Source organism: Hipposideros armiger, unplaced genomic scaffold, assembly GCF_001890085.2.
Source record: "Hipposideros armiger isolate ML-2016 unplaced genomic scaffold, ASM189008v1 scaffold_857, whole genome shotgun sequence".
NCBI classification, from domain to species: Eukaryota; Metazoa; Chordata; class Mammalia; order Chiroptera; family Hipposideridae; genus Hipposideros; species Hipposideros armiger.
This window is the reverse complement of record NW_017732207.1, coordinates 514653-526936: the sequence shown is the minus strand read 5'-3', so window position 1 is coordinate 526936 and position 12284 is coordinate 514653. Positions and strand designations below refer to the sequence as shown.

Below are 12284 nucleotides of genomic sequence, written 5' to 3'. Positions count from 1 at the left end.
AGACTTCACAGTCAAGAGATCTAAGCTTGTAAGGGTAAATTCTAGTACCACTTGTGTGGTACTAGAAAGCATTATGGGGATTATGTACATATGTACATTATGTAAATATGTACAAATGTACATATTTAAAACAACTTGCTTTTCTTTAATTCCACTGGGCTTAATTTATCTCCAAAAATGAGCAGGGAAATTAATACTATGGTTGAGAAAATATAGATTCAACATTTATAGGGACCCTTTAATCTCTTAAATTCTTAAGAAACAAGGATGACTAACCTATGAAATATCACTATGAAGCAAACAATGCCAACAGCATAATAACAATAATGATATCATTTTAAAACTTTTTTGTGTGTGTGCCAGGCACTGTTCTAAGTGCTTTATACATATCATCTCAATAAACCCAGGAGGTAAGTACCATTTTTATCCTTTCTTTGCAGTTGAGGATTAAGTAACTTGCCCAAGGTCATACAAAGTATGTGGTAAAGTAGGGATTTCAGCCTACACAACACTGCCTCCCCCGCACATACAGAGCACTGACAGGCTGACAGATGCAATCTGCCCAAAGCACAAAGAAAAGAATCTACAGAAATCAGTTCACAAATCAAAGCACCTAATCCTAATTCTTATAATTCTATTCTGATTGGTTAATGAAACAGCTGTATTGATGATCAACTGGAATATTTTTAAGAACACAATGAATTAATTTATCAACATTCCAAAACCCCATGTGGAAAATATGGGCAAATAAACAGAGTAAATTTAAAGAGATTAAGATAATATTTCCCCCCCTTTGGATATATAATAAAAAAGTAGACATAGGGAAAAATGAAACCCTAGCAAATAGAGTTTCACAACACATCTGATCCACCAAAATCCTTTCAATTCTCTCTGCAGAATAAATCTAAAGCCTGATCACTTTTCACACTTCTTTCCTAGAGCAAGCCACCATCATTTTTCCTCTGGACTAGTGTAAAAACCTTCTAACTGGACCACCTACTTCCGGTCTCGCCCCCTTCTGTTACTCGCCCACATAACAGCCAAAATGATCCTTTCGCAAGTAAGTCCATCACAGCACCGCTGTGCTCAGAACTCCCCATCAGCTTCCATCTGCCTCAGGGTAAAACACAACATCCTCACCATGACATCCCAGATACCTACTGGACTTCATCTCCAACTTCTTTCCCTCTCAGTCACCTGGCTCTAGCTATACTCACTTTCTTGCTATTTCTTGAACATGCCAAGCACACTTCTGCTTCAGGTTTTGTTTTGTTTTGTTTTGTTTTTTATTAGTATTAGTTTCAGGTGTAGAAAACAATGCAATAGTTATCTTTTTCACCCCTCACAAAGTAACAACCCCTCTGCCCCCCATCCACTGCCCTCCAGCTTTTTTCAATTGCTGATCCCTCTTCCTGGTATGTCCTTCTACCCCAGGTATCCATGTGGCTTGCTCCCTCATATCCTTCTGGTTTTGCTCAAATTTCTCTGCCTGAGAGGACTTCCCTGATCATCTCATGTAAAAGAGTACCTCACTCCCCCCAGTTACTCTCTAGCCCTCTTAAGCCACTTTGTCCTCTGGGCAGCACTCTGTCCTCTTTGTCCCCACAACTAGACTGTAAGCTCCACAAGAGTATGGACTCTGCTTTCCATGTCCACTTCTGTATCCCCAGTACCTGGCACACAGTAGGTCTACAATCACATCTGTCAAACAAATGAATAGGTAAAAGAAATGAGAAGGTAATACCCTCTCATTAAATTAACTTTGAATTATTAATTTTAAGTCTTCAGTTTTTAGCCCAATACTCACAAATGCAGCATTTTCTTCATAAACACAATAGCCATTCCTTGCAATGCATTCAGGACAGCATTTTCCATCTAAGTGAATTAATTTTTCACCCTGTATAAGCAAGGGTTTCAGAGACACATATCAAATTAACATATCCAGGTAGCAGTGTTAAATCTCGAAGCAGCTGGATTCCCTGACTGGGATGAAAAACCTGAGCACACCCCTATGTTTCCCCATGATTTATTTCATCTCCCTCTGCGCTGTCTTCCTAAGGAAAGTCTAGTCGATACAGTTCACCCTCTAAGTGCTTTCTCTTTCCAGTTCTGGTGTTACTTGTGCACAGATCTTTGCATAATTCCCTACTTATGGCCAGGAGCTCATGTGAATAAGGCGGATGGCCAGGATCAAAGTCACAGTCCTAGAAACTTAATTAGTTTCAGAAAAGGATCAGGCTTTCTTAAATACACAAGGTTTGAACTTGTGATCTCATTTTGTTGACAGCACTCAAATCAAACCAACATTTTTCCTTAAATACAAAATCAGACACATCCTTTTATGCACAAATGTAGTCTCAGACATAAGTTAAATAGTAGAAAACTAATTTCTATTCAGTATTCTGAAACTGTTATCTAACCTACATAATCACTATTTTTAAAATTTGAAGAGAAAGGAAACAAATGCCACACTAGGAAGGTAGATGTTTAACTACCAAAGTCTTCTCATTTTAACTTCCCAATACCAATAATTTCAACATTTTTATTTTTATTACAAAAGAATAAATGCTTACTAGAAAAAATTAAATAATTCTGAATTCTGTAACTTTAAAAGTATAATTCCACTGCTGTCCTATCTCCTAGGGAGTCTGTGTTAAAAATACAATCTAAAGAGCCTTCTTTAAAACACTTTACACTTTCTAAAGATACATCTACTTTCTAAAGAATGGTGACATTTCTTTAAATGAAGACACTAATTTGGGATCTATATTACATTTAAAGTGGAGAAAGCATGTTAGGTAAAAATTGAGTAATGTAAAATTGCATAAACAGAATAATCACAATGATGTTTTATGTATAAAAACACTGTGCATTAAATATATATAAGAGCACTGGTTGCCTTTGAATTGTAGCATTTTGTATGGATTTTAAAGTCTCTTTTCTATTTTTTTAAGTCTTCAATTTTTCAAAATAAAAATGTATTATTTTCATGAAAGAAAATACAAACTTTGAAAAGAAACACAAAAATACGTGAATGATTATAACTTTTTATAGTGTCTATAAAGTTATTTCAAAAAGAAGAGAGTTATATAGATTGCTGTCCATCAAAATCTAATACCAATCAGAGGCCAACAGAGAGCACTGGGTGCTATAGCGAGCAGACATATTTACATATAAATTGTTTTGCAGAAATGTGACAAATCAGCTGATAGTGAAGTCATAACCCAGAAACAGTGAAATTTGTTTTCAAAGCATATAAAGGCGTTTATAGGCATGTAATCTAGGTCGCTTAAAACAATGTTTTGAAATGAGACAGAGTGCCGTATGTGTACTTCTATTAAAGACAAAATGCATGAGAGACTCTTGAGCGCTTGCTACAATACATACAGACAAAACGGAAAAAAAAGCCGGCATCACCCCAATAAAGCAAAGAAGGTGGCTGTTCTGAGTCTTCAAACGCTACTGTAAATAACAGCCAGCTCTGCTTCTGAGAAGCAAGGATTCAGTTTTAGTGAGGTAGGAAGTTCTAAATAGATTTGCTATTTATAGAAGAAGCCTGGATGCCCCAAACTGCATCAGCTTACTGCGGTGGGGAGCTTGCTCCAATTAGCATTTGACTTTTGCTTTGAGAAAAATGGCTTTGTGAAACAAAACTAATTCTTTTCTTTTTAGGAGGATTCTGTAGCCTAGGTCAGATGGAATCCACTAACCCCTCCCCACTGAATCACTGCTACATCCATCCAGCAGACAAAAGACTCAATGATTCCACAAACTTGTCCACTGGAAAAGGAACACTCTTCTGAGGGGATTTTCCTCCACTGGACAAGTGAAAGGCACCTGACATTTATGGCATGCCTACCGGCGTCCACACATTTTGCTACAAGTTTCAATTCCCCTGTCATTTTATGCCTCATAGATGAATGTTAAGTCCTTTTCTAAAAAGGCAATTTGACTTCTTCATCTGAATTCATCTTTAAAGATGAGACAAAATACAGAAAAATGAAAATCATCATATTGTGCTCCTCTACTGTTGATTTACTTAGGGTTCAATGTCTAGTTTGTTTTGATATACCAAAGACAAGGGTCAAACCATTTTCTCCTTTTTAAAGAAAAATTGTGTGCTGATTTCAATGCTATTCAGAATATTGTCAACCAGTGTGATAATTATTACAAGGGTGAAACCACACAATTTTGCCTCTTCTCCTAGTTTCCTTTTCTGCATCTTTGTGGATATGCACACATTTGGACTTAATCCACCCTTGGTATCCAAGGTTAGAAATCTAATGACCTTGGCATTTTAGAAAGGACAAAAAGTGGGGTAGAATTGAATAAAATACTAAGCATATTTTTCCCCTCTCCCCTTGGCAGATGTAGTCATTTTCTCCAGGTGTTTCTAATGCATTTAATTTATACTCCCATAATTGTTGGTGCCACCACATATTATAATTTCTGTTTATGTATCTGACTTCCCCCAAAGCTTGGGAACTCTTGAGATCAGAATGTGTCTTATTCATCTGTGTATCTCCAAGCTAAGCAGAAGTTAGGCAGTTAGGAAGTACACCATGCTTTTTCCAAGGTCATTATTCACAGAAGTATGGCATAGAAAGAAGGGTAAGGGATATTTGTGTCAGATTCAATTTTGGTTAAATTTCACTTCTCGTTTAGAAGCCAGTGCTTTAAACAAAACTTGTGAACATGGAGATAATCTGGAATATAGCAATTTAGTTGATTTAAGATCTGAAGAAATAGGCCAAAGGCATTAGAACTCCTCAATTCATAAAGGAGAAGATGGGATGGGGGGTGGGAGACAGAACTAGAAAGGGCTGAGATGTTACGGGGTGACTTGAGTACCAAGGCCCTCTCCACTTACTTCAACAGTTGCTCCCCATTTCTGCTAAGAACAGAGAAGAAAACCTGGCTCATGTTGCCATAGGTAGAGGTCATGGGGGACAGAAAGGCACTTGGAAATTCACTGACATTGAGGAGAGTGGGTCAAATTATTTTCTGTAAATGAGGCTATTTGATTGAACCTGACAAAATAGGGGGCTAAAGGACCCACGCTACTAGGATCATCTCTTCCCACATTTTCCATAAACCCAAGGAGCTTAGAGAAATTAAAACCTTGGAAAACAACCCAACATCCTCTGGGCAGACTGCCGAGGCCAGGGAGTCCAGCCTCAGCCTGAGAGAGAAGGACAAAGAAAAGGGCCCTGATTAGGGTTTTTCTCATCTTCATCCAACCATTCTGACTCCCCTGACATAAATAAAGAAAAGAAATGAAAAGGCGTGTGGGGGGAAATAAATCTGCAAGAAGCAAGACCCTTTATACTTAAATATGTCTCAGCTCTGCCAGGTCTTAGATGTAGGAGGCAAAATGAAAAATAACCTTGTCATCGACAGCCTTGTTTGAAAGGCTGTTCCTCCTTAGGCTCAGTGTTAAGAGGTGCTGAGATGTGGGGGAGAAGAACTAGAAAGAAAAATGCCTTCACAGACATCCAGTACCTCAGATCTTCCAAGTTTCCCTCATCTACTCAAGTTCCCAACCCTGCGGGAACTTGGTGGGGCGGATGGGTGCGGCAGGGGAGAAGGAGACAACTTTAAAAGCAATTTGTTTAGCAGTGGGTCAAAACTGAGTTCAAAGAGAAAACATTAAAAAAAAAAAAAGCAATTTCCCTACAAAACACTATAGTCCAAACAGAGGCTACATTTTTAGCCACGTCTAGAAATTCTGCAGACAGCAGAAGTTAACAGAGGCCACCAGAGATGATTATTTGCGAGGTCCCCCCTCCCTCTCTCTTCAAAACAAAAACAAAAACATTTTGTTGTTTTTCTTGATCCACAGGAGCAGCCCCGAGGCGCTGGCTCTCCTCTCTGCCTAAATGCTGCTAGGGGGGCCTGCAACGGAAGCTGGGCCACCAGAGCACCTGCAGACCTCTGTTTCACAACTGTAGCCAGGTGGGCAAGCCACCAGCAATGAGGTCCAGCTGCGCAGACTGATGGACTAACGTCCCATATCACGGCCTTCCCGTCCATGTCTCTGGTTTAGGGCTTTCAATCTGACCAGATGCACCGAGAGCTAAAAGCTCCAGGTGGCTGTTCCAAGCCAGCCTGAACAAATAGTGACATTTACTTAACACCACAGAATCTTTGTACTAGAAGGCTCCTTGAAATGTGAGCTGTCAACCTGGCGGTCCCCTCTGCTGCCAAGAAGGAACAGGTGTGGGAGCACCTATCCCTTTGGAGAGAGCTATTCCTGCCTCTGCTTCTTACCTGGGCACACTCCACCTTGGCACACTCTGCAGTCTGGCAGGTCACTTGGCCATGGTCACACATGCAGAACTCACAGGCCAAACCCTTCCACATCTCATCCTGGTACCGTATAATCCCACCATATGAGCAGCTTCCAGCAAGAGACACACATTCCTCACAGCATTCGCCATGACGCTGAGCCCTTCTCCGACCCTGAGGAAACAGAGAGAATAGTGGGTGAAGGGTAATACTCAGGAGAGAGTGAAAATGTCCGAGCCAGTGGGGCAAGCGGACACCAAACACCAACACAACACGCGGCTTCCTCCCCCCACCTAACCCATCTGAGGCAAGTTCCCCTCAACCTCAGCCCTCTTTCCTGGGAAGTGGATCTTTCACATCTTTAGCTAATATTCTAGACATTATAAAACTTTTGATTCCCTCAAGGGACACACAGAACTAAGAAATACATTTCTTAAATGACCCGGAATAAAACTTTGAAAATCAAGCTACACACTCCCAAATACCTTTTCACATCTTAATGGAGGGCAGGCCTGTGTGTGGCACCGGACCTCACCCCGGTCACATATGCATGTGGTACAGGCATTTTCATTCCACTGTTCACCATGCTGAGTAAAGAAAGGAAAAAAGAAAGTGGAAAATCAAATGTCACATAGATCAAATAAACACACAGGCACATAAGACACATGATTTTTTTATTAGTTTTTAATTGAGCCACATTGAATGTACTCCTGGGAAATGATATCATTTAGGTAGCAACAGCCTCTAAGCACAAAGTCAATACATGTCTAAAGGAGACTTTGGATGAATTTTCACTCAATTCTATGCATCCCACAGATGCGTTGAGGGCTTGCCCTACTCCAGGCATATATAAGCCCTGGAACATGGAGATGAAAAGGAAGACACTGGTTGTTAGATAATCGATGGTCATTCTTTAGCTTTTCTTCTTTGCCAGAAGACCCAGCTCTCCTGCCACATACTCATTTTCTCAGCTTCCCTTGTAGCTAGGGCACAACATTGTTCCAATTCTAACCGAGGGTACCTCAGGGAAGTTTGCTAGAGCAGTAGAGGTCGAGAAAAAGAGTCTTCTCTCCATAAAAGAAAAGCCCATCCCTTTCTTCCACCAGCCTGTAGTAATCGTGTGAGGATGAGCAGCCTGGAGCTGAGGAAGCCATCTTGGGGACAGGAGGAGACAGGACAGCCGGTAAATGCCACATACTGAAGATGGCAGGGTGCAAAGATCAAAAGAGCTTAGATCTTTGATAACATCCCTTAGAACTGAATTGATCAACCCTACAACTGCCCTACCTCTGGACTTCCTGTTATATGAGATAATAAATGTTTTCATTTTAGCTACTTTTAGAGGCGTGTTTCTGTTATTTGCAGCCAAAAACACCATAAAAAACATAGGCTATCTCATCCATGAGAAATTAATCTAGTACATATGTTGCCATTGTATTGGACAGCATAGATATACTACATACAGAAATCCTTTTCCAATTAGTTATTTTCATTCAGATTTCACATATCCATTAAGAACGTGTGACACCCATCCCCTAATACTTGGTTCCAGATTCTCTGCTGAGAATCATAATCCCAATTTCTATTTCGTTTTTCTTAGAGTGGCTGGCAAGCAAGAGAAATAGTTGGGTTTATTTTTAATATGTTCTTTGCTTTTGGATAATGTAACCTTCTTTTGCCTCAGCTGGGCACTCCTGAAACAGAATATTCACTGATTCATTCTCTTTGTTGAACTGGTTTCTATTTGGTCCCTACTATCTATTAGGCAGTTATCTAGACTGCCCCAATTGTACCTTGGAGTTTATGGGATCCACCACCACCAGCCTCTCACCTCCCTTCCCTCTCACCTGCCACCCCAAACCTCCCTGAGTGTAAGACAAGGGGATATTTCTCTAGATATCAGTGCATAAAATCCTACCAAAGCAGACAGACATCCCCAGAGCCTCCAATCTAAGTGTAAACTGATAGTACCCAATGATAGTCCTTTTTCTTCTTCAAAATGTATGAACAGTAAATTCGCCAAGTTCGTCAGCCAGATGCTGCTTGCCAGCACATTCCTTTATATTTCTAATCCCCTTTGGTTTAATTTTTTCATAAAGGCTTTCCTTTTAGAGAATGAAAGAAAAGCTGTTTATGTACTGAGTTACTAACCCTGACAAAGAGTCAGACACAAGAGAAGGAGGTACAGTAGTCGGGCGAGTGGAGGGCAGATGTGTGAGAATTTATATCCAACATAGAGTACATCAAAGTTACCTCGTATACTTGGCCGGCCACGGAGCATGATCGGGAAGAGCACTGCGGGCAACATTTTCCAGGGACTCGGATTACAGTTTCATCCTGAACACCCAAAAAGGAACAATGCTTCAAAAGGAGATAGTAATAAAATCCACAAAAGTCGGAAAATTTCATTGATAGCCAACTCAAAGCATGTGCCTCAAGCATCCATAAACAGTATCTATTAGTCACCTGGTGCTTTGATAAGAACTAGTACTTCCAAGGTCAGTGTGACCATTAAGAAACCTGCACATTCTTTAAGTCCCATCCTCTTCTAAGAACAAATAAATGCACAAACAACAGTAACAATAGTGCTCAGTGTTTTCCAGGCACTGTTATAAGTGCTTTATACGACCTTATGCAGTAGATGCTCTTGTCATTGCTTTGCAAACAAGAAAAGTAAAAATTAGAGAGGTTGTGACTTGCCCAAGGCCACACGCCTGGTAACAGTAAATGGTTGGCAGTGGCAACTCAGAGCACCAGCCTTACCAACACCTAAAAACATTTATTTATACTCCTGTTGACTTACGTCTAAATTCAAAGTGAAGATATCCCACCCTTGATAAGCAACTTCACTATTCTTTTGCATCTTTATGTGAATCCACGCATATATATATATATATATATATATATANTATATATATACGCATTGGGGAGATTCTTAACATGAAAAAAAAAATCAATACCGCTAGATATCTGGGAATAAGCCAGTGCTTATTTACCTCTACAGCCCCACCCCACCCCAGAATACTGAACCATTTGTCTCTGCTGCCCTGAGAAGAATCTTCACGGCAACACATTAATGCCAAAGAGTCAGCTTCTCACTTTGACTTATCACTACAGCCTTCCTGAAGGGCAAGGAGGTACACATACTGGTATTAAAGGCAGGAGATAGAGGTTAGAATAAACCAAGCTTCAATGACTAAGAAGTGACAGATCTTATAAAGAGGAGACCTCCATAACAGTTCTCTTCCTTCTCTTACGAGAAGCAGAAAGTGAGGTTTTATTATCATGGTTGCTCTGATATTCATTCTGCAGGGGAAAAGGCCAAAGTACTGGGGGAGGGGGCATCGAATAACCTTAATATTTCATGGAAAGTCCCAGTCACACTTCAGTAGTTCTTTAACCCAATTATATATAATCAGTTAGATTAACGTGCTACTATCTAACAAGGATTTATTTCAAACACCCAAATCTCTGCAATTAAACTGATCACTGTTTTCTCAGCTTTAAGTTATTTTATTCCTTTATGATTCTATATGCAAAATATTATGACCGCTGATGTTTAACAGAGCATGTGAAAATTGGACATGCATTGAAATCACTACATATTTACTGACCTCAGGACTCTTTAACGACATTTCAGTGAGGAAGTAAAATAAAGGTATATCTGATGTCACACTTTTCAATAACTTTATTAAAGCAAACAAATGAACTTATACAGTGTTAAGTAAACAGAACAAATGTCACGATCACAAATCTTGAATAGAACTAGAGTTGGTATCACTCTATCTTAACTAACCTGGATTAAACCCAAGTACAGTAGCAGAATCAGCTAGAGAGGGCGGGGGAGGAAGGGGTTACTTATACAGAATTTGGTACAAGGAAAATCAAGTGTTCAAATTCTTATCGGCAATACCTAGTTATGTAATTTGTTGACAGAAACAGAAGCTTTCTCCACAAATATAGACCAACAAGGGCAGAAAGGAGACTCATTTAGAGAGAAAACACCCCGTATATGACGGAACTACATGATTCAGGGTGGAGATTCCGTCTTGGTTGGTGCTTTATAAACAGGACTGGAGAGGCAAGTAAGAAGGTGAACAGTGAGGTGTGTCAGAGAAATGGGAACGATTCTTCAATGCTTACTTTTGTTGTTATCATATACCTGAATGCTATCATTCTGGTCTACATAGATTTGCTCTTCCAAATGTACTGTCTGATACAGGGGCCAGGAAAATGAACAGTGGGCCAAATCCACCTGTTTTTGTAAGTTAAGCTTTATTGGAACACAGCCATATCCATTCATTTACATATTATCTATGGTTGGTTTTGTGCTACTAGGGCAGAGTTCAGTATGGTACATAAAGCTAAAAATATTCACTATCTGGAAAAGTGTGCTAACGCTCTCAGCAATCACAGGAGCCCAATACAAAATATATATGTATATGATTAATGTCATTACAATTTTGGGTCAAATTACTATTTAGGAAATGTTTAGTTATGGTTTTCCATATGCCTTAAATAAAAATACTTAAGATAAAAAAGTTTATAGTGTAGCACAGCTAACAGCTCTTGACAAAATATCTTCCCACAACGATACTTCTGAAGATATAGAAAAGGTCGCAACTTTTACCTCCAAAAGGTATAACAACTAACCTCCTGCCTCTGACCATATGACATTCTGTGGCTTGCCTTTGCTTTATAAACCTAAATAGAAATCAGAACCACCATTTCTTCCCAACTTTCTGCCATGTGGAACACAACATGGTCGTTATCCCTGCTGTTTGAGGCAGTCAGAGTGCCAGCCCTCACCTTTCACCTCCCTCAATATCTTTCTTTCTATATCTAGTCAGAGCCCATAATGTTAAAAAATAAAAAAACAAAAACAAATGGGAAATATGTGTGTTGGGGGAAGTAGAGGGAGTGGTAAAAAGCAGGGGTGAGGGGAGGAGGACACCCCAAATGTGAAGCACACAGTTACTGGGAGAGACAGAAAGAGTCCTTTTAGTGCTGCAAACTGGGGATTATAATTTTTGTTTCATGTATTCAGAATGTAAAAGGGTTGGGCCGCGGGGATAGGAAAAGATCTGATCTCAGCACCACAGAGCTGCACTACGTGAAAAACTTCCAGATGCTGGGACTAGCAGGACAGTCACATTTCTTAGCATCTGGCTAAGGATCCAACAAGGGGAATTGGCCAAAGGCAGGCCTTTGCAGCTTTCCTTGCAGCTTTCAAGCAGTGGATATGAATAGATTTCTTTTGATCAAGGATAAGTAAATACAAAGAAAGGAACTTCGGGGAAAAACCCTGAAGAACAAGTGAAAGGAATAGCATTCTGAAAATTCAGAGAAACAGCCGATTTCTGAATACTACATACTACAAGATCTAAAAGAAAATATTTAAAAGCCAGTTTACAACTTCCAGAAAATATAAGAAAATGCAGCCGTTATTAAATAGAAGCAGGAAGCAATAAAGAAAGAATAAGCATTGGGATAAAAAAAATCAATGAACTAACGATAGGAGAAATAAGGAAGAATTAAAATAAAATTAATGTGAAATCTTCAAATTAAAATCAATACTGGAGGTAGTAAATGTAAAGTAAACAGGCTTGCTCCAGGATGAAGAGGAAGGACAAAAAGTGAAAAATGATGAGAGAGAAAGTGATTGATAATGAGGAGATAGGGAGGGGAGCCATCTAAGAATCATTAGGTATTTCTGGAGAAATGAGAATAATTGGAACGGATATGATTAATCAAAGCCACAACCAAAGAAAACATTTCAAAAACTGGAATACAGACTGAAAGGGCTTCACATTATTCTAGGCAAAGCATGTAAAAAGACACCTCACTGAGAAATAGCCAGAAAAACGTTTGAATTATAAAGATAAAGAAACATCCTGCAAAAATCCAACAGAGTAAAAGTAACTGAATATAATGGAATTGAAAGTAGACAGACCTCAGAGTTCTCCATGGCACTAAGTTCCAGAATGCAATGGAAA

The 12284-nt window shown here is 39.4% G+C and overlaps 1 protein-coding gene across 3 annotated transcripts in view; it reads right to left on the bottom strand.

Moving 5' to 3' along the window:
* LOC109374692 (extracellular matrix protein FRAS1-like) overlaps window positions 1-12284 on the bottom strand; it is a 320228-nt gene that overhangs the window by 122086 nt on the left and 185858 nt on the right. For all 3 annotated transcript variants that reach the window (XM_019629460.1, XM_019629458.1, XM_019629459.1), the window contains exons 7-10: window positions 8542-8625; window positions 6774-6875; window positions 6271-6462; window positions 1808-1897 (exon numbers count right to left, since the gene is read on the bottom strand). In XM_019629460.1, the coding sequence (XP_019485005.1) occupies window positions 1808-1897; window positions 6271-6462; window positions 6774-6875; window positions 8542-8625 (468 nt within the window). The remainder of the gene's footprint in view (window positions 1-1807; window positions 1898-6270; window positions 6463-6773; window positions 6876-8541; window positions 8626-12284) is intronic.